The sequence below is a fragment of the Dermacentor andersoni genome, chromosome 4 (assembly GCF_023375885.2).
Source record: "Dermacentor andersoni chromosome 4, qqDerAnde1_hic_scaffold, whole genome shotgun sequence".
Taxonomy (NCBI): Eukaryota; Metazoa; Arthropoda; class Arachnida; order Ixodida; family Ixodidae; genus Dermacentor; species Dermacentor andersoni.
Genome location: NC_092817.1, coordinates 70,682,306 through 70,705,915, shown reverse-complemented (window position 1 = coordinate 70,705,915; position 23,610 = coordinate 70,682,306). Strand labels below are relative to the sequence as shown.

At 48.1% G+C, this 23,610-nt stretch overlaps 1 protein-coding gene across 3 annotated transcripts in view; it reads right to left on the bottom strand.

The window, feature by feature from the left end:
- The window catches only part of NaPi-III (Na[+]-dependent inorganic phosphate cotransporter type III), an 85,685-nt gene that overhangs the window by 44,332 nt on the left and 17,743 nt on the right, over positions 1 to 23,610 (bottom strand). For all 3 annotated transcript variants that reach the window (XM_055073900.2, XM_050183175.3, XM_050183178.3), the window contains one exon: positions 2,150 to 2,383. In XM_055073900.2, the coding sequence (XP_054929875.2) occupies positions 2,150 to 2,351 (202 nt within the window). In that variant the 5' untranslated portion in view covers positions 2,352 to 2,383. The remainder of the gene's footprint in view (positions 1 to 2,149; positions 2,384 to 23,610) is intronic.

Here is a 23,610-nt window from a genome sequence, read left to right as displayed (position 1 = left end):
GTGGCCGAGCGCAAAAAAAAAAAGAGAGAGAGAGAAACAAGAGACGGCTCTCAAATGCCTCCGACTGTCCGCCATGCGGTAATGGTGGCGCGCGCCTGACGACAGCAAACTATTTACAGAGGCAGAATCGGCCGGACCCGCGCTTTTGAGAAAGACGCATGCGCTTGCCTATTTATATAGGGCGCCCCAGCTAACGTTGGCCGAGCTGTTAGACGAAAAAAACAAAGTATTAAGAGAACGCGGTGCATGATGGGATATTCACGCCTATACGGTCTTCGGTCGTCAGAAGTCTGACGACCGAACACCGTATAGGTGTGAATATCCCATCATGCACCGCGTTCTTTTAACTTTTTATTTTTCGTAGAACAGCTCGGCTGGCTAGGTCACAAGGTATATTCAAATGCGTTGCGTGCATGCTGCGCGCATATCGTGTTCATCGGTTTACATTAGCGCTCGCCCTCCATCGGCTCGCCTCACTGAATAAACGCTAACACGTTAACTGCGCAAAGGCGGCAATTTTTGATCCTGCTCCCGTACCTTGAGCCTGCACGTCGACTATACACTGTGACGTCACAGGCATTCATAAGGGCGACACCCGCCGGGTGTTCCCTCGATGGACCACGCCATTAAAAACGGCGGGTGTACGCGCGCTATCGCTTTCGCATTAGTTGACCCTGCATGCCGCCATTTCATGTAGTTCGACGTGGTAAGAAAACTTTCTCCCGCGCCATGCTACCGAAAAGTTCACGGCCACTTCACGAACAGCTTTACATTATTGCTCCCACGAAAAGGACAGCCCTATACAGCGCAGGCGTACGAGTTCCGATTCTGAGAGCGCAGTGAGTGAGCCTCCAGAAATTATCGAAGCGCAGAAGGGCAGCGGATTGGGCGAGTTGGTGTTGCATGGTAACTATAAAATTCAAACAGCGCTAAACGACAGGACCAGAATGAGGAGGAGACAAACAGCGCCGTGTTTGTCTCCTCCTCATTCTGGTCCTGTCGTTTAGCGCTGTTTGAATTTTATAATTATCGAAGCGTCCATGGTAAAAATTTATATTATGGGGTTTTACGTGCCAAAACCACTTTCTGATTATGAGGCACGCCGTAGTGGAGGGCTCCGGAAATTTCGACCATCTGGGTTTCTTTAACGTGCACCTAAATCTAAGTACACGGGTGTTTTCGCATTTCACCCCCATGGAAATGCGGCCGCCGTGGCCGGGATTCGATCCCGCGACCTCGTGCTCAGCAGCCCAACACCATAGCCACTGAGCAACCACGGCGGGTAAGCGTCCGTGGTATTGTTAACGTTTGACCTACAGAAATACTGGCGAAAGTACTTGATAGCAATTGTATTCACGTTACGACAATAATGGCAAAATCGGCATCTTAGAAGATGTTTTCGTCGAGACACATGCCATCGAGCTTCTTCGAAGTATTCTTTGTCTACATGAAAGACGTCAGTTCAACTTCGCGGCATTCCCTTCACGATACAGTACCGCAGCGCTCATTTCCCCTCGTTTCAAGTCGATGTCTGCGAGAAAACGGCTGTTATGTGTCCCTCTCCGGGCTACTCCGTCTGCGCCTTCGCGCATGCGCGAACAGCTCGCAGCGACCTCTGCTTCCACGCACTTGCTGCTCGGAGTGTCTGCCGTATACAGAGTACCGCACAGGCCGTACATCCCGGCCCGGGTTTGACCAGAGTTCGACGCTTTAGAAATTTCGAAAGCCACAGTTTTCACAGTCGACAGTTTTGCAGAGTTCTAAATTGCAAACCTGGGCCTATTACTCGCCCGACTGAGGCCCGAGCTCAATGCGTGCAGGAAGTTCCTAGGCCCGGCCCAGGCCCACGTCAACATTTGGCTACGCTTTCGGGTAAGCCTGAGCCCGTGCAGTGCTCTAGTACTCTGCCAGGTCTTTGACTCGCTGGCACGTTCTATGTTCCGCAGCACCGCGTGCTACACGTATCGGCGCTGCTTCTCCGCCATCCTTTCAATCTTGTAAAACATCGCAGGCCTCAGATGTGCATTCTGTCATAATTTGCAGATGTCTTTGGAACGAGCCCTCGAATCGACAAGCCAAGATACAGAAAGCGGCTACGGGTCTGCGCCGTCTGTTTCATCATTCGCGAGGTGGACAGAAGGAAACTCGCCTATGAGGACGGCGCCGAGGATCTCGAAGATGGTGGCCAGGATGCAGGCCTGTCGCAGCGTGAGCACTTTGGCGCCCACCGAGGTGCCGAACGAGTTGGCAACATCGTTGGCGCCCACACCGAACGCCAGGAAGAAGGCAACGATGAAGCCCACCACCAGGATCCATAGAAGGTTGCCCGTCGACGCATCCAGGGGAAGCATCTTTCACGCACCGCTCGGCAAGAGCTCGTCGCCTGCGAGGCATACACAAGAACCGAGCAGAGAATACTATATGTAGACTCTTTAAACCGCCACTGCGACACTAATTATGAGCGATTAGTAACACTTGTGACTAATGTGATGAACACTTCAAAAATGACAAATAACGTCGCCGTTTGCAGACATCATTGCTTGCGACCTTCACTGCTCGCACGTTGCCTCCAACGTCTGACGGGCGCACCCAGATACTGCCGTACTGGAAATATCCATAACATTCATAAGCATGTAATGCGAGCATGGGCTCAGATTCGCAGGTTGACATATGGAATGCTTTCGCGGGACGTAACATCATCCAGCGCGGTGTCTAAATAGTGCAACGAGTATTCGCTGACGTTACGGTATTTTATTATGCATTCGTCAAATTAATCCAAATATGCGTCGTGACAATGCTGCTTATTGAAGGGAAAGGCGCCCGACCTAATGTTTTGTTCGTCGCGTCCGCTGGCTTAGCCAATCGGCGCGTACTGTTTTGCATTGAGAGAAATCCTATCGACAAAACGGTCTTAAGTCCCTTATCACGGTAACCCCTCTTCAAAATTTTCTGCGATCACAAATTTAACGTTCTGTGCAATGCTTAACTTGCTCACCTCGGTCGACGTAGCTTTTTCAGTGGATAAAAAGGTAATCATGAAGATGTCAATGACACATATGCGCTGTAATACCCGCTTCTAAATTATATGAATATACACGCACTACTATAAAACTCTACTGTGAGAAATCAGTGCATAACTGACAGTTCGAAACGATGAATTACCCTGCCTTGACATTTGTTCCTGACACGCGGAAAATGTCCTTGGACGCAAAAGCTTTCTCTCAATGCCTTGGTAAAGAACGGACCGACCCACCAGCGAAGTATTTGGCGCCTCGTTTAACGGTGAACATGACTGGTTCACTTCGTACACCCTGAAATACAGAGTTATAGGGACCAGCTGCATGGTAAACGAGGCTCGATGGAAACTGCTGTGATACTTCTCTTCCACATGCCTGCACCGCCGTACGTGGAAATACGCTGTTACCGAGTTTATGAGACACAGGGCTTGTGTCCTTTGAGCCCAAATGTGCTCGAGAGCTCTTCAATATCGCGTACGGTAGTGTGTGATAGCTGCCATTTACGAAAATAAGAGCAGTCGGGTGAGGGAGAACACAGCAGGGCTGAATAAAACGTGCAAAGCTCCGATATCCGACTAACTTGAAGATAACTGAGCTATACCCTTCAATGCCGCTATCTTACGCTAAATATGCAATACGCAGAGAAAATGTTCGCTCGTGTGAAGGTTGTTTTTAGAGAGAGGAGATCAAAAGGTCTACTGTCACGTACATGTACATCACTTCCCCTTACTTGCCTATCGACGTCCAGGTGACATCTTTTGAAGAAATAATTCATTCAGAAACGCAGCGAAGTTAGGCTGTGCTGCGAATAATCGTTACGCGAAGAATTTGCTAACAGAACCATTCCCTCGCTCAAGAGAAGCTCAGAACGCCGTAGAATCCAGGCACGCATCTGCTCCAATTTCTTTTTCTAGAAAGGTATCCTCCGACTCACCGCCTCGTCCGGTTTGTACTGTCTGACGAACTGTCATCGTCAACCCTTATTTTCAATGTAGATCGTGTAATCAAGCCTCAGGCTATCCACTCACACAAACAAAGACAAAAAAGTAATAAAATAAAACTGAAAGAGCCAAGTCGAGCGCTAAAAGATGGGCGCCACTCACACAGCCGGTACGGACGAATGTCGAGGCGACGACGAAGATGATAGCCTCCCGTCTGAGCACCTTCCGCGACGCGTACACACTACCGATGCTGCCAGCTGTACACGCGTGGCAGGGAAGGGTGATAACCATCGCGGAGGCAGTAAAACGCCGTATATACTGTTAAACGACCGGCACGCGACACCTCGCAGGAGCCATTAACGGCCTAATTGAGTCTCACAGCAGATGACAAGCAAAGAGCACGACAGCTAAACGTTCGCGACGAGAGAAAGAGACAGGAGAGAGCGGAACACGAAGAAAAGCACCACACGACTACGACAAAGCAGGGCTGCGCTGCACTCATTTGATCACACGTGGTATGCGCAAGAAAAATCAGAACATAAATATACGAAGAAAGGCATTAAACGGCGACTTTTCGCGAATCCGTCACCAGACATCTGTGTATCCACTGCCCGCGCGTGTACGTTTTCACATCAACTCCTTTGTCCATAACGCAAATGGATGCTTTGTCTGAAGAAGCCGCGCACTACTCCAGAGCAGCGCGCCACAAGGCCGTTAAGAGAAGCACCTTTCTTCAATGAACAGGTCTATCCTTCAAATGGGGTATCCCCTAGTATGGGCATGTGAACGACAAACAAATAAATAACTGCGTCACAGCAACGTTCCAGACAGAACTGGTGTTTCAGTATGGATGCCGTCCAAACGCACAATTAGGTTGTCGAATTCCACCCTGTTATCTTGTTCCAAGCAATCCAAGAAGCGATGACCCACTCGATGTGAGCCTATCAGGACAGGAGATCGAGAAGGCGAATCCGAGAGCGACCGAACCTCCAGAAAAAGCCCCACTGCCACGGTTCACTTTATGACTGACGCGTCATTAACGAACCCGTGCATGCACGGTGGAGTCCAAGATGGTTAAAAAAAAAAACTACGAAAAGATAAGAACGAAATAACGCCAGCAGAATAGGAGCAGTTAGCCTACTTGTCTATAAGCGCACTATAGTGACCCTCAGACAGTGTTTACCGCTGCACCTTGCACAAGAAACTGCATGTAACCACCTGGTCTATTATACTGCATAATTGCTCCCACGACACATTACAACCTCTAAAGTCACGGGTGTCGTGCGATGGCGGCCAAGGTTTCTTCTGTTTTCATAGATAAGCAGCGCGTTCTGGCTCCAAAAGTGACTAGAGATAATACAAATCACGCTACTGCTACGCAAGGAAAGGCTGGCGCAACTCTCACGGTGAAAATGTCCAGCTCCGCTCAACGCTTCATTCTACTTTTCAAACTAGCTCGCAACCGGAATGAAAAATTACTTATTGCAGGAATCTGAAGCAAATGTGGGCAGAATACTCTGCCGACGTCATTATAATAAATTTCTAAACTGTATATATTTTCTTTTTCAGTCTCAGATAATTATGTCGTGATCAAATTAACTGTAATGTTTTCAGGCTGAAAAAAAAAATCGAATATCGATGTCTCGGATAATTATACTATATATATATATCGAGCCTGTGGTTCGATATATGCATGCTGTGTGGCCGTTATCGCCAACGGCTACTTACCTCTTTTGAATACAATTTTCGAAGTGATAATGATGACGATCGCTGCACTGTATATCGCTCTGTCGTATTCCAGTGCGGTCGGGATTTAATATCAATACTTATAACCAAAAAAAAAAAAAAAAAAACGCGCGCGCTATGAAAGCAGAGGGAAACGTGCAGTGGGGGCTGACTGTATACCTCCACCATTGCTGATTGAAATACCTGCTGCATATGCACATGCGCATGACAGCAGTCCACGAGTTAAACCGTGATCAGCTGCCGCTGTGCGAGTTTCTGTGGGTTCCGCGTTATAGGACTAAGTTTTTGGTAAGAAACCAAAGTATGCGCATACAGCAGCTACATTGTGCGTTTTTGCCCGAGCCCACAAAAAGTATGCGACTCCACTGACGTCATCTCGGCGTTGCAGCTTGACAGCAGCGCAGGTACGGGCGCCTCGGCGGGAGCTCTCGTGCCTATATAGACTCGGTTCATCATCAACAGTTCTCTCTGACGCGCTCGACCCGTGGTCGCATTGAGTCACTGCAGAGACAGCATGCACGTCAAGGTGCGCAGCTATGTGCAAGCGTGTTCTAATTCTGGCCAGCGTTGAAGACAGCCTTCGCTGACAGTAGTAAGCTTGACAGCTTCGAGCCCCAAGTAATGGAACGCATCTGGAAGACGTCTCGGCGACTTGACGCCACTTCGCGTCGACACAAAAAGAAGCTAAGAAGAACACATGTTATCGCTGTATTCTTTTTTCCTTCTTCGTGTGCGAACCTATAAAAAACACAAAGTGTCTTACATTAAGCGCACGAAAAAAAAAAGTGATTGTGTGTGTGTGTGTGGTGTGCGTGCGTGCGCGTGCGCGCAGGCAACCTTCCCGTCATGTTTCCAAGCGTTCTACTCGGCCACCTTACTGATCGGACTGAACAACAACAACAACAACAACAACAACAACAACAACAACAACTTCTGGAGTCTTAAGTGCCAAAAGGGACGATCTGATTATCAGGCAAGCCGTAATGGTAGACTCCGGATTCATTTTTGACCCCATGGGGTTCTTTCAGGCGAACTCAATGCACCGTACACAAGCGTGTTTCTTTTTTCTCGTTCCGCCCCAATCGGAATACGGCCGCCGCGACGGGGATCGAACCCTCAACCTCGTGCTCAGCAGGGCAACGCCACAGCCACTGAGCTACCGCGGTGGGTGTGCAGCAAATAAGTAGCCTGCATCGTTTCTGACTTCGATGCTGTCTTCTCGAAGAAGTCTCCTTCGCCGGCTTCGCCAGAGTAGGAAGGAAACTAAGATCCCCGCTGTCCGCTTAGCCGGCTATGCGTCCATCTATTTAGCGAGTATGGAAACACAGCCCTATATGTACGACTCCATATACTCGGAGTTCGCCACCGTCGTGCGTGCGCGGTTTGCAACCCCGTTGTCGCCACCGCAAACGGGGTCAGCAGGCGTGCAAAAATAGCTCGCGCACCGATCCGATCCGGAGAAAAAGCACGGGCGATCAGCGTCCACAGCTTCTGTCGATTACCGGCGCGTAGGCGAGAAGTTGGAGGGAAGCCCGGCAGTCCGAATGCAAGTCTTTTCACTGGCGTCGCTATGTGGGCTTGTTGCTGATCCGCAAGAGCAGTAAACATAGCGCGATGCAGACAAGGACAGACGGAGCGGACACACTTGAGAACCTCATAGCCTGTTTACTGCTCTTGGAGAGAGACACACGCTTGCTCGCGACTATAAGTAACGTCAAGGCGGGATTAACACGCGCTAGTTGGGGACTCGAATTTTAAAAAAAATGCGATACCCATTCTGAGGTTTGTATCTAACCTCTTGCACATACCAAGTGGCCACAGTCGTATCTTAGCTCGGGCTACTAGGTACGTGCTGGCTGCCGTATGTGAGACCGGTACGTGGCGGTTCCTAGCCACAGCGCCAGAATGAATGTGCCAAAGCGATGCACGGTGTGTGCGTAGCCTTAAATATATTAAAGCACCCCATCCACAATTAACAGACACCTCCACGTCGGGCACGGTCGCTTGATGGACAGTCGTTGGAGCGACGTTGCAGCCAGGATACTACATATGGATGGTCGGGGTTGCTACGGGGTTTCAACTGGGGAACAGTGATTATAACAAGATGTACTGTGTCGTGGTATCATTCGGCGTGGTGGTTGGACGCGAGACTGCCACTTCGTGCGTCTCTGCTGATATGCCCATAAGGTTTCCTGATTCACGGATATGGTATGGGGATACAGTAATCACCTTAACAATAATCATAACGTACAAAACATGCCAGCACTAATGACACACCCATCATGAGAGAAAGTGCTAACAGCGTTAACATGGCCAGTCATCTCGAAAGAATGAAAGCACCGCCATTTTTTTTTTCTTACCCAAGGGTGGCTGCCTCAGCGTATGCATATACAAGTGTGCCATACCGCATCACCTTATGCAAGACTGTAAGTGGAATTCACACTAGCTAAATAGGTGAAATCAACAGACTGGTAACGCCAGCGACCTCTCAGTTGTAAAGTTTTCTAAAACATTATTACAGGAAACTCTGGCTCTACAATGCCCACGGGAGCTGCAGGCATGGCGGTCCAGCCTGCAAGGAATGTTGGAGCATCAGAACGACCTCGTCACCGCAATGAACATGCACTTGCCTGTCCTCCTGGTTTCAAACGGCTTTGTGACTTTTACAGGTTCATCAACTTGCACGATGATTAGACAAATCCACGTACAACCCCTTCCCCCCCACGGCAGATAAGCAATCGCAGCGCCAGAGTAATTTTTTGTCGAAAAACTTCACGCTCTCAGTAACGGCACCCGGCTATTTTCTTATTTTGTGCTTTCCTTCTTTAATTCAAGGGCAAATCTACATAGAGCGGTACACACCACCGCCGTGCACCAGCTACACAAGGTCGTGAGACACGTGCCGCCGCCCTTGTTGAAGCCTCTTTTGCAATAACTGAGGACGGGGAGACACAGTGGCCATCGCTGCATTATAAGCTATACATGCTGCTGAAATCGGTTTAGAAGAAATGTGTGGTCGGAATGACTGGTAGAAGGACTGACACTATCCTAATTTGTTCTCTGTGTCAGGGTCGTTAAACGTACAGCCAGTCTGCAATTGCAGCAATATATGAGCACACGTTCGCCTGCGACGTTCACCATCGGCACCACTGTGAGGCGCACCGCTCAAAACACTCGCTCCCGTGTAGCGACGAGATTTGACTCGCGTGCAGCTTTGGCTCATAGGTGCCGAGCTGAAGTGGCGGGCGCGATTACGTAAAGGCAAGCCATTATATAAACCGCGCGAGAACAAGCCCCCTCCTCCTTCGATGGGCAATGTGCGTCGCTTCTGAAGCGAATGCACGGGCCCCATGCGGCTGCAGCCATATAGTATATGGTTTGGTTTGCTTCGGGCTGGTAGCTGCGAGCAGACGTACCATCTAGAAGCACAACAGCAGCTTACGTAACAGTTTCCAGTGCACAACCAGCTATCGAGCTACTCATGCGAGTTCGACGGTGCGGCTAACTATACAACTAAGATATGGCTGGGGGGCGCGAATAGTGTTTTCATGCTTGCCAACCTTACAGGCGCGCGTTTTAGGCTCAATATTATGCACTACATTTCAGGTGCAACGAAAATCTCACTTTGAGATTTGAGAAGCCACGTATAGGAACTGCTCCTATATAGTCTATATTAGAGTCAAATAAATAAAGAAGAATGTCCGAATAGGACTGAATATTCGAGAAAAACAACTTCCGACTGTCGCATCGAATATATAACATTTCCTAATTTCTAAACAAAGTGACATAATTTTTGCGTGGAGTGCGTTAGGTAAAAAACAAAAATTCAAGACGATTTAGCGTCAAATGCGACAGGAATGCGTCAGCATTACGTCGCACCTTTTCAGGTCCCGGGTGCATTATTTAAACCGCGTTCACCACATTACAAAGTGTTATTTCACGAGCGCTATAAACTTGAGCGATGCTACCGGTGGACCGGTGGAAGGCATTACCGGTGGACCATGCCTTCATTACGGTTGATGACCGGACATGACGAAGACCAGTCAACCGGTCGAAACAGTTGAAAGTGGAAGAGTTCTCTTTATCTTGTAGCATCGCTCAAGTTCTTTACATATGAAACAACAACAACAATTATGGGGTTTTACGTGCCAAAACCACTTTCTGATTATGAGGCACGCCGTAGTGGAGGACTCCGGAAGTTTCGACCACCTGGGGTTCTTTAACGTGCACCTAAATCTAAGTACACGGGTGTTTTGCATTTCGCCTCCATCGAAATGCGGCCGCCGTGGCCGGGATTCGATCCCGCGACCTCGTGCTCAGCAGCCCAACACCATAGCCACTGAGCCACCACGCTGGGTCTTAACATATGAAAGGTAGCCTGAAAAATTTCACTATATATATATATATATATATATATATATATATATATATATATATATATATATATATATAGACACATTATGCAATAGCGTTCGCGGACGTCCGGACAACCGAGAGGTTTATAAATGAGAAACAACTGGTCTAGGTTATCCGGAGCCCCATGACAATGTCACTAACGAAACGAGGGAACATCTCAATATCAGACACGCTCAGCTTTTTGTTCGTTGAGGAAGGCAATTCAACGCACATTGTTATAAAGGGACGCAAACATGGTGCAACTGGCCAAATAATAAATCGAGTCAACAAAATCGTACAGACTGCCTATAAGCGAACAATCATTATTGAATGACTTGGAATTATTGAGCAGAAGTTACCTGCCCCGGCCGTGCCTTCGCTCAGGGTTAACTGGGTGCCTCAGAGCAGCACAGCCGCAGCACTTCTCCTGCAACAGAATCATTCGGAACAGTCTACGACGGTCTCTTCCTCGAGAGTTCAACAACTGTTCCTTATATTCAGAAGAAACGAAATTCGTCAATTTCGAACTGAGATTTCTCCAATCATATAGAATAGACTATACGATTCGAAGAGTGAAATATTCGAACAGCCCCGCCCCCTCCCTGCCCCTCCTTAAAAAAACAAGGAAAAAGAAAAAATACCGTCGTGTTACGTTGCGGAGGAGATCGCTTTTTTTAACAGGCAGGTGACGGTTAACAGGCTGGAGGCAGTTTAACAAACTGGTGACGACAGTCACCAGTTTTGAACATCACACCGGATTGAAAGTGAAGATAACGGAGACCTACGCCCTGACTGAGAGACACTTCGATCGACTGTCACCAGGACATCGGCAAAACGCGAAGACAACGTCGGAGCGCACCATAGTGGATGGATGCCTTGCGAGGTAGCCATCGTATATTCAACAATGCTTACGTACGCTCGTTCCATGAGGTCCTGTGTAGTGCGCTCATGGAAGTAAACAAACTTAACCGAATGTTGACCTGCCGCCTTAGAAGAGCTATCGGTCTGATCAGCAAATTTTGAGCACTGATAACAAAACACTAATTGATCGGCTGAAATGATTAAGCGATCAATCAAATGAACGATAGATAGATAGATAGATAGATAGATAGATAGATAGATAGATAGATAGATAGATAGATAGATAGATAGATAGATAGATAGATAGATAGATAGATAGATAGATAGATATAGATGTTCGCACAAGATAAGTACACAGCTGACTGCATTGTCGCCCTATACGAATGCGGACGCCGGGCAGGTAATAAAACCAGCGGATTCGTGGTCAGCTGATGAACGCCGCAGCCATTAAGCGACCGCGACGTGCACGTAATATCAATCCAGATATTTTCGAGCGGAGTTGCCACCAAGCGTTCAGATAGGTTGGTAAAGATAATGAGAACAAAGCTTCACATGCAACACACACATCAATAACGCGGGTAAGATGAGCTGGCCTTGATGTAGGTTAAACGCCTGCCGCAGTAAAAAAAGGATGTGACCTCCTTATCGTCGTTCGCGCCTCGCCAATTAAATCGCGAGGGCGTTCGCGCGTGTGTGATATAACAAAGTCCACACAATGGTGTCCTCTCTAGCAACTATTCACTTTGCACACTAAAGTGATAAAAAAGGGCCTCGCAAGAAGGTTATCGTTCTCAAACGTAGGAACGGCACGTTCCGAGTTACCCAACTGACCTCCGACTATATACACGGCAGATTAAATGAAATCGCGAAATACACTCACCTGAGGATACCGAGTCAAGGATAGGTCGCACGCGACCCGGAGCACGATTAGCGCCGCGCCTGCTGTCCGCCTGCCGTCTTCAGGGAGAGCAACTAATCGTGCGACGATACTGCTGGAATACGAGGAGATAGCGTACCAACAAAACTGCAGCAATGAAACCGGGACAACCTGCCATATCGTAAGGGAGAGGGGTGACACAATTATGTTTCCTATCAGCGCGGATAGCTGCTCGGCAACTGAGCATAACCTCTATAATGTATAACCGCCTGTATAATGCAACGATTGTCTCAGATCAATTCTTGTTCTGTTTCTCTTTTTTTTTTTACCATCATGCCCGCGAGTGGCTACGCTCTGGCGATAACATACACGAAATGGACTGCAACTGAAACTGAATCGTTACAAAAATTTCGGCCGAAGGTACAGTGAGACGAACGTTATTTTGGAGACTCACAGTTTGAAGAAAGTGCAAGGGAAAGATAGCGTCTGTAAATTGCACCTCATCAAATGCGCGCAATAATTGCCTTTACAAAGAAAATTGATTCGGTGGCTGCGCGAAGAGCGAAGTGGGTGGCTTGAGTCATGATATTAAGAATAAGATACACAGCACTGCTCATTTACCGACACTTTAAAGCGGCAATTCCTCCCCCCCCCCCCCCCCCAGAAAAAAGTTAATTGTATAGCGCTCGATGTGCAATACAAACACCTCAGAATTTCATCGCGCCTCACCAAACAAAGATGAATTATATATATATATATATATATATATATATATATATATATATATATATATATGGCAACTTTTGACATGAAAAGATCTTAAGGAGGGGTAGTCGGAGCCCCTCACTCCAGGGCGCCACTGGCCTCTGCCGTCCGCCTGACCTGGCTAAATTAAGGACTTTGTCTTGCCAAATCGGAACGGACGAGCTGTGCCTCTCACTGCTCCAGTGTGTTGCTGCAATTCGACCTATGAGGGCGCTTAGTGCACTTTCAGGTTACATGTATTAGGGTGGGTATGCCACCGCACCAAGGGCAGTTGGCCCTATAGCGAGTGGGATACATGGCGTTTAGCATTTTTAGAAGGGGGAGTACTCCGGTCTTACAAAGACGGAGTTATAATACATCAAGAGAAAATTCACTGCAAGTAACCAGGTGATGGGTGCCGGTAGTAAATACATGTGCTCGCGGAGCGTCAAATCGGACTCGTGAACACATACATCCGCATCCCGTCGTTCGTCCTCGCGACGTGAATGGATGCAGCAAGTCGCAAGAGATAACGGCGGCGATAACGCGGAACGCTTATGACAGCGCCAACTCGGCGGCATCCTCTCGCTTCAAATCGCGCAGCGTCGTCACCTCGGGCGACAGCTGTGGCAGTGGGCGCGACGTCTCCGCCGCGGCGACACTCCTCCAACCGAAGAGTCGCGCCGTCGTCTCCGACGCCTTCGACATACACGTCCCGAAAGAAAGGCCGGATAAGCGCAGCGATAAACACTTTGTTTGCAAGGAAAACGAGCCGCGTGTACAGGGAGTCCCGAAGCCAAGCGATGACGTCAAACGCGAGCGATTTCGGACACACACACACACACACACACACACACACACACACACACACACACACACCACAATGAAGGACGTGTCCTTTCCTGCCTGGCGCAGCCAGCAGACGCGTTCTGTCCACACGAGGATCACGCCTCCAGAACGTGGGCATAAACATAGCCGATCTTATCGTCGCCGTGGCTTGGCAGCACTCCGGTCGAGGCCCGCAAGCATGCCGCCCGAACCGAGTGAACGAAGCCGACGACGCCGGCAACTCGCCGACGAGCCTGCTATTATAGTTCGAGTGGCGTGACGCACAGGGTGGTGCCTTCTGTTTGTCGTCTTCAACACCAACACCCGCTCCCTGGGCGATTTACTGATTGCAAGGAACCGAGACGTATCCGAGAAAAACACGGCCAAGTACAGGCGTACGGCGCGCGCGCGAGGGCGTGCAATGCCAACCAGCTGACTATAATAGACGGGATAGAAAAGACCCGCGAAGACGCTCCAAAAGGAAGCCCCCTCGAAGTTGCAGGCCCCCACAGATAAACTAGGAAGTATCTTTCTTTCCGTCGTTGCATTTGCTAATAAGGTGAGTAAAAAACACTAAGTTCGACCCGCTTTCCTTGTATACGAATCAGTCAACTGCACCTTGGCAGGTCGTCGACATTTTCTGCTGCGCACGAGGTTGCACGTTCGATTCTCGGCATGGACAGCCACATTTCGATGGGGACGAATTACAAACACCCTCGTGCGCCTAACTTATGTGAACGGTAAAAAACCCCAGATAGCGAAGCTATTCCGGAATCCTCCACTGCGGTCTTCATCATAGCCCACTTTGCAGCTTCGTCAAGTTAAACAACACAATTTTAATTTTCATCTGCTGAAGACAGTGTTGGGAGGTTAAGCGTCCCGTTCATGTAGGCTCTTGCGGCTTGCCATTCTCTTTCTTGCCTGTAAAATTTAACGCGCTGTATCTAATGTCAAACCGGAAGTATTCCGGTACCTTTATAGCACTCAATGAAGGACGGTGTCTTAACTATACACTACACGGTCACCAGCTGCCTGTTCGCTGGAGGAAACGAGCGAGTGTGCATCAAGGTCAATTCAAATGCATGGGTCGCGATGTTTCGGGCGTAAAGCGGCCCAGAACATGGGAGCAGCGATTGAAGCGCGACTATACTCCGCTTCATACCTCAGGTGCAAGGTTGTGGAAGCTAGAGATACTTCTTGCAGTGGATGCCTTTGCACTTGCAAATAGTTCGATGTTTTTTGACCGCAATTCTGCGATGCTACTCTTTACATAGGCTCAGTATTGAATGAAAAAAAAGATTTAACAGCAACACAGCAACGGTGGTATACAGCTGCAAATTCGCTGTTTTAGATCGATTTGCTCTTCGTAGTTTTCGGCTTTTTTTTTTTTATTTGCAGCCGACTCGGCAGCCTCACGTGTGTGCTCGCGCGAGGAAACGCCGTTGGTGCGTAGCGAAGCATTGACAGATCACGCGGAGTGATACATTTTCGTGACCGAACTATTTGCGTTGCTTCCAAAGCTTCCAAAGTCTGTTTTTTTGTTCTTTATTTTATGCGAAGGCCGCGACTTAACAGCTGTTTGTGCTGCGCGCCGCTTATTCGAAGAACAAAACATGTTATAGCGCTAGTCAGAAGTGCTAGACCAAGCCTAAAGTGCGTTACACATGCGTGGACTGTCTCCGGCATTCCACTATTGTCCTTCATACGATGAGACCTCTGTACTCACCGAAGGCATAACCCGATAAGCATCCTCGCAATTAGCACTTCTTCGGAGAGGAAAATACGTGAAATGACGTCATCGTGGCGATAAAGCAGTCGCGACTGAGCCTATATCTAGAGGCACGCTGAGCGCCGCACAAACATAGGTGATGAAACGGCAAACCAATGCGTGCATCGGCCGCAAGGATAACATGCACGTTAGCAAAATAGAAGGTTAACAAAAGGCATAGATGATGGGGCGTAGTGATAACGTATCTTTTTCGAACACACAGCCCAAGGCACACTGCCGTTTCAAACGTGGACCTCCGGCTACAAGGGGCAAAAGCAACGTCTTCAGGCCTTCACATCGCGGCAAAAGTTCTATAAACATTCGGGCACGACTATTGCCGCGGGGGCGCCCACTGATAGCGAGGCCAGGCGTAGCACCCAGTCGCTCGATGAAACAGCGCCGCCAAGACCGCACTGAGTGAAGTGTCACGGCGATAAGATGGCACGCAGACTGGCTCACTGACTGCTAAGCGCCAATGACACAGAGGGAAAGAGCAAACAAGTCTGAACAAAGATTATTGGCGCTGGGCCTTTCGAAATAACCTGGAGGGACACTACGGAGAAGAACCAAATCTGTATGTACACTGCATTTCTGTAAATATGATCAATCAATCAATCAATCAATCAATCAATCAATCAATCAATCAATCATTTATTTACCACGCCCAGGAACAACCATGAGGTCTAAGTGCTGACGCACGCATACATAAAAAAAGGAAAAAAGAACGGCAGGGGAATATAAGTAAAAAAAAACAAAACAAAAGGACATTGAATAATAGATCAATCTTGAAGAGTGTGCATACAAGGCGCACGGTGAATACAAAAGAAAAAGGAGAAGGGCAGGGAGTTGAACAATATGTGAAACTATGACAAAACAACGCAAAGCTCGGAAAAGAACAATGACAGCGAGTTGAAGCGCACCGTCTTGTGCCGCGCGCAAGGATCCGGGGAGATGGGAGGGTTGCGGGCGTGTTCTACTCCGCGGGCGGCTCGGGCAGCCGTGCGTTCCCGTCCGGAACGCGTTTGCATGCAACACGAGATAGGAAACCTCCTCCACAGTGTCTAGGCAGAGTCGTATTCAAGGAACAAAGTCCCCCAGATTTTCTCTCTCGCACCCGCTCATACTCGCGCCTGTGCAGAAACGCCCCGCCCCGCTGTACCTACTAGCAATTGTAAAGATGCGTCCGGGGCTGCCGTATACCGAAAACTATCTGCGACGGGGACTGAGTCCGCAGCACGCTGTTATCGCGGCTTAGTTCGCGTTGATGCGAGAGGCAGCGCGAAGGTCAATTAGCTCACTCCTGCTGCCGCGCTTCCTCACTCCAGCGTTTTGACAGCGAGTTTCCGCGGTCATCGAGTGAGACTTGTTAGTGTTCGCTTGTGCGTGCGTGACACCATGCCTGTTAATTTAGTCAGCATGCCCATGTTTACAAGATATATACGGCCGATAAAACTACTGTCCTTAGTTCGTATGGTTAGGTGTCTACTAATTAACTGTCGCAATCGATGCTTCGCCTTTCGGGCGAAACTGCAAAGCCTTCTTTTATGTTTAGAACAGAGGTTGAACAGCGCGAATAAGACAACGACACGGGGAAATATGTTACCAAGGAAGTGCAACACCAACCAATTCGAGCGCATCAAAAACATTGCAAAGTGTACAGGATGCCCCAGCTAATATTAGCCAACGCGGCCAAAGAAAAAGAAATATTTAAAGAACGCGGTGTTAGGTACGATTTTAAGACCGACGATGTTCGGTCGTCAAACTTCTGACGACAGAACATCTTAGATCTTAAAATCTTGCACGGTAATTTCTTTTCTTTGAATACCTTGGCTAACGTTAGCTGGGACACATGGACACACAAAAACCTGCTACGTACAATACCTCCAAGGCACCGAAATTCAAGAAGTTGTTAAATTATGAGGTTTTACGTGCTAAAACCACGATCTGATTACGAGGCACGCCGTAGTGGGGTACTCCGTATTAATTTTGAGCGCCTCGGGTTCTTTAACGTGCACCCAAATCCTAAGGTGCACTCGGCAATCGGCCATTGTGGAATAGCTGGAAACGAACAGGCTGACGCAGAAGCAAAACAGGCGCACACTGACGGAACTATTATAAAAATTCATTTTTCCCGGTATGACATTAACGCCTTGCTCCATACCTCCCTTAAAACTTCTACGGCGCAACATTGGGACAACCCCGAACATCGACAAGAGCGCCTCCATAGACTTGACGCTGGATTACAATTCCGGCATCCACTTCGGTTGCGGAGAAGCCAGGAAACGCTCATTCATCGATTACGGCTGGGTGTGGCATACACCAACCGATACCTTCACAAGATTGGACAAACACGGGACCCTGAATGTAGCGTCTGTCACACTCTCGAGACAATAGCTCACGTACTTTGCGTGTGCCCTCAATATGCGGCCGAACGAAAAAAACTCAAATCTACAGTTGACAGCTTGGACTCCCGCCCCTTTTCAGAAGAAAAGCTTTTGGGCGCGTGGAGGAGTGTTGACTGTGCCCAACGTGCCATAAAAGCACTTTCGAACTTTTTAAGTGAGACTGGTTTAGATGATCGCCTATAGAAGCTGTGAGACGTGTAGTCAGTGCGAAATGTGTTTGCGCAAAAGCTTTTTGTGGCAAGATTACTTTTTGTATGGACAAGATTACTCTTAGTGTATTGCGTCTCCAGTGCGCATCCGCATATATGGACAACGTGTATATAGTACCTCATTGTACCTTATCATAATCATCCGCCACCTACCTTTCCCTGTATTTCCCACTTCCCCATTCCCCAGTGAGGAGTATCAGGCTAGAGACACGCTCTCCAGGCCGACCTCTCCTCCTTTCTCTCCATTAAAATTACTCCTCCTCCAAATACTAAGTGCACGATACACGAGTGTTTCTGCACTTCGCCCTCATCGAAATGAGGCCGCCGTGGCCGGTGTTGATCCCACGACCTCGTACTTAGCAGCGCAACACCAAAGCCAGTAAGCAACCACAACCGGTGAAATGCAATAAGCAAATTTGTGCCAGGCTACAAACACTCTGACTAAATGCAGGATTTTTTAGATAATCATGCGAAACGGCATTGCATTTCATTGCACTATACCTTCCATCAGCAATGTGCGTGCACATGAGAGCTTGACGAAGCATCCTTAACTCTAACAGGCTCCTGTGCTTGGGTTCGATTTCCAGGACAGAGGCTTAATTAAACACACGTGTTGACGGGTAAAGTGAGCCGTGTAGTTTTAACCTGTTTTTTTTTTCTTTTCTTTTTTTTGCGTTCGGTTTACTTCTCGGTTCTTATCAGCACAAAAAAGGCGCATGCCTTCGCGAAAAATCACCCACTTGCGAGTTCGTTCGCGGTTCACCTTTTCTGTCTTCCTGTCGCTCCTAACATATCCTTTGTTACGCCTCATATGCAGCGCGTATAGCCATGACGGAGTCTATGTCAGCGGATACTTTCACTCCCAAGGCCACCAGCCAGCCGCCTGCGTGAGGTGTTCACTGTCGGCAGGTGTAACCATCTGAGATACGCACTTAAAGACTGCCGCCCGCATGTTCTAACCTAAAAAAAAAAAAAAAAAAAAGGCGCAGCTGAGAACACTTTAAGGATTGGCTTAGCGGTCGTACTTACGTTCGGATGCCGTATACGTGCCACCCACCTAACGACGTTTTGAATCCCTCTGCCGGAGAAATGCCGGCCGAATGTTTATACAGCTCGCGATATTTTAATAGCGGCAATGAATGCCGAGTTTCTGGCGAGCGCTGCGTTTATAGCTGTCGAGTAAAAAAGTGCGATGTCACCATTCGACGGAAAGTGAACAGACAATGGAAGAGATAACCTCTACAGACTCGCATGCTGTGTGTTACGAGTACTGGGGGGGGGGGGGGTCAGCACAGTAGATACGGGTTTATAAAAGAGATACACTCTTACCGGTGAAGTGAGAGCGAAGGAGTCGAAGCACGCACGCGGCAGCACGAAATCGCGACGTGTACTATATACAGTATAGCGTGGATTAACAAAAGCAGCGATGGGCACGCGCGAAACATAGATCAACTTTTCTTTCTGTGCACAACGTGTACTGAGCGCGGCGCCAGCAGTCCTGATTGAACACGTGCGGAATGTTTATATTATATATATATATATATATATATATATATATATATGTACATATATGGTCGCTAACCCGTGACGCACTCGAAAGACGGCGAAGAAATTCTCCAGACGAGATATATAACACGCTAGTAGAGCACCGAAGGTGCACCCGCAGACGCTGAAGGTTCGTGCCTGATTAAGGAAGACAAAGCCTGCAAACCGTAACGTCACGAACACACGGCGGCGCTGCCGTCAGATTCCACGCAGACAAAAAAAAAAAAAAAAAAAAAAAAAAAAAAAATCGAGTTGCACTGGCATGACTGCCTGTAGAGAGGCACGATTACTATGGTGAGGCCAAGTTTTAGAAGGCTACACTTGGAAAATGGCATCGCTCAAGACGGAAAATTGCGAAGATGTGCCAACAGGAGTGTCTGCACCTTGTTTAATAAGAAGCAACCTGTCTATAGATAAATAAGTTCCATGCTCTCTTACTTTTATTTCTTTCCTGAACTGCTACAGTTCTGTAACACGAATTAGCGCAAGTTAGCAATTTGCCAGCGTGATACGTCGGCACGCTGTGTGAATGTAGTTCAGATGGGATCACAAGATCGAATCTAAATTGAAAGGCTGATCGAGGCCAATTGTCGTAAAGAACAGGGTCAAGTTTGCCTCGCTATCTTACACTTCCGTATAGGGAAACCTTGCGAGCGAAGCTCGCCGTCCCCGGACTCGGTACTCGATTGAGATCACTATATCTTGGGGCGGTGCTTTTCGCTGAATCTCTTTAGTCATGCCCGTTCGCTCACACGGGGTGATAAGACTCATCACTACAGGAAGTAACATGCGCTGCGTGTGTAACATCGAGGTGACCTTAAATTGCATCACCTGTACACACACTAATGTTTCTGTACATGGCTCCATATACCGGGTAACTGACTATCACATACCAGGTGCGCAGCACCATCTACAGCGGCGGTGGAAAGTTGAATGCAAGACGTCGAAGGAAATTAGCACAATTAGAATACGAGGAAGGCAGTTACAAGGAATATACGGGGAGACCAAACTAACACGGGGCAAGTTTTTTAAAAGAAGTAATGAGACACAATGTGCAGAAACCACCACCGACGATGATTGTCAATGTAAGCGAACAGCCCGAAAGCGACCAAACGAACGAACGTTTTCCTTTGCGAGCCCAGCCATTGAACCCCGACCAAACACAAAAACTGGCGAAAGAGGCAAAGTTATTTGCTGTAAAAATTTAAACAGTCGTAGTTTCGCCCGAAAGGCGAAGCATCGATTGCGATTAGCAAACTAGCGGACAGCCATACGAAGTAAGGATAGTAGCTTTATCAGCCGTATAAACTTGTAAGCAAAGGCATACTAACTAACAAATTGTGTCACGCGCGCACAAGCAAACATGAATACATCTCTCTCGATGACCGCGGAAACTCGCTGTCAAAACAATGCAGTGAGGAAACGGGGCAGTAGCAGCAGCGAGCGAATGGACGGACTTCCTGCTGCCGCTCGCATGAACGCCAACTAAGCCGCGAAAACACAGCGCACAGCGGACTCTGTCCTCGTCGCAGGTGGCTTTCAAAATAAGCGGCCCAGCCCGGCGCGCGCGGCCGCCCGGAGCAGAGTGCGCCCCCTCCCCTCAAAGTTTAGTGCGCGACGGAAGGCGGCGCGCTTCCTCCGCTGCGTGAGCGAGATTGAGTGCGATCGCTGGCTCACCCTTGTACTTTGTACGGAACCTCACGACGACGCCGACGACAGAAATGCGCCTGGAATGTCTATACAAGTGCTACCGCAATAAAAAAATAAAAACCGATAATTTCGGTGCAAATGAAAACAGCTGTATATGTTAGAAAACTCCTGCAGAAGCCTCCTGCACTTTTTGTGTTCTTATTGTTAGACGTGACTCGTACTAATGTCAAATTATGAAGTTTATTATGCCAAAATAGGACAGCAGGTTGTGATAGAGGGACGCCCTACAGCGGAGGGCTCCGGATTAATTCTGACACCATGGGGTTCTACTTGACTTACCCTCCGTACATATTAACGAGATTTTTAACTATTAACTTCCTAAACACAATGTCAACACAAGGTCTGTAGAACACATTCGAAAACATCGCTGTTTGAGACGCGCTACCTACGATGTGCGTTGGTTTCGCAGGGTCCCTGTATAACTGTGATGCCAGACTGCTTGAAGCGTCACACTGTGGCTTTAGTAAACGACATACAGTTTTGATTGTGTGCGCCTTATTTACTGAATATATCTTGAGGGGCATTAGTTAAAACGTGTTTCTTCGGTCAGCTTACTAACTCATCCCACCCCTCTTCCCCCTTCCACTGGGACAATGGGGACGCGGAACTGATGCAATGCGGCATGCAATGAAAGCGACAGCCTTTGTGATGCATTGCGATTGCATTTAGTTCCCCAGCGATCACCTAGCGTTTACCGCAGGCGCCAGAAGTGCCGGCCGTTACGCGGCGGGATCATCGCGTTTCAATCGCTGAGCACTGTATGTGTTCGAACATTCCGCAGGCGCCCTAATTAGTTGAAAATACGTATACGCTAGAACTACGTTAACAAGAGAGAGAGAGAGAGAGAGAGAGAGAAAGGTACCTCTAACACCGGTACTCGAAAGAGTTGAAAAAGCAAGTGAGAAATGCTAATCGCATTAAAGGAATACATTCCATAGAGCGGCGGGCAAGCTAAAGGCCTTGAAAACCAACCCGCACTGTTCACCGTTTGTTCACTGGATTCATCGCGCTGCGAACACAGCTCGCGAAACGAAGATGGAGTGTGATCGCAGCTCCTGATAGAACAGCAAAAAGCGCTCTGAAGGTAAAAAAGGAAATGAGGAAAAAAAACAATTACAAAACAAAGGAGAAACGACGCCCCATTTCGGATATCTCTCTTCAGGCAGCACTGAGGAGAGATATCAGCGCTGCTATCAGTGGCGTATCACGGAAATCGTGCTCAGAGGACGGCGACAAAAATGTGGCCGATGGATTGACTCGAGTGGATCGGCCAAAAGTGGCGCAATATTACACCGTATGGCGAAAGAGAGGGGTGGGATTGAGAGGGAGAGGACGAGAGGGGGGTCGGGACCGCACCTCTAGTGTCGACCCGCTTTTGTCCACGAAGTCGAACGTGCGGTCTACTCGAACTAACGAGTTATCGTTATCCGGCCTCGAAAGACACAGTGTGGAGTGCCCCTCTATCAGGATACATGAGCAGACATTAATCGAGGCCGCTCCATGAGCACGACAACCTGTGACACGCGAGCGCACAAGTTTTAGCTTCGGTTTACTGCTAACTTCTACTAGTATAATTGTTCTTCGTTTTTCTTTTTTCGTTTTTTTTTTAATGCGACAGATTTTTATTTTTATTTCACTGTGGCAGGCAGCCTAATTCTAGTCATTGAGCTGGATTACTTTAAGAGGCGGAAATTACTTGCACAATAAATGGAAATGCATAAATGGCTAATTAACAAAACTGCAATAAATAAATGTTTATTAAATGACTTTGGGGCAGATATACAGTTTACGAGCTGTTGCTGGTGAATTCACAAGCCATGTCCCTTACTTGGAACGAATTCTGATGTCGACGCCAGCTTCGAGATACAAGTGGTGTTCGGGCTATTTTCGTGCGTCTATGCCTAAAAATTAGTTGTATTAAAGAAAGAAAAAGTTAAGTGGAACAATAGCGCATCTTTACCGCAAGTTTGACGGTGCATATCTCAGAACCCGTACCATCCTCCAAATTCTTTCCCAGTGGATATGCCTTGCAACCTTACCGGCTACAATTCGTCAATCGCAATACGTGTCTTAATGTAATTAGGAAACTTTATTTAGTCCAATTTTGTTAATTAGTCAATTATGCGTGTTCAACTTATTGGGCAAGTAATGTACGCCTCTTCAAGCAATCCAGTTCAGGGATTAGAACTGTGCTACCGGCCGCAGGTAATTAAGAGAAAAAAAAAGTTATGTTCAGTCTAATAAGCAGGAACACGCTCCCGTGCGCCGACAGGACGCAGCGCAAGTTACGTACGCTCTCTACCGACAGTCGTTCACGTCACGTGTCTTCTATATAGAAAGGATGTGTAGCGAAGATTGCGTCACTTCTGGCACGCAGCTGAGGCGGTGTCAGAATTAAACGATGAATACCTAAAGCACTTTCACAACTTCCCAATTTTCACCGCGGTGCAGATATGCGAAATTTTGGAAACCGTACACCCCTTATGTTTCTCTTGGATCCACCCACTAGCCAATTTCTGGCCTCGTTCATCGAGAAGAAAACCGTTTCTATACAGGGGTGCGGC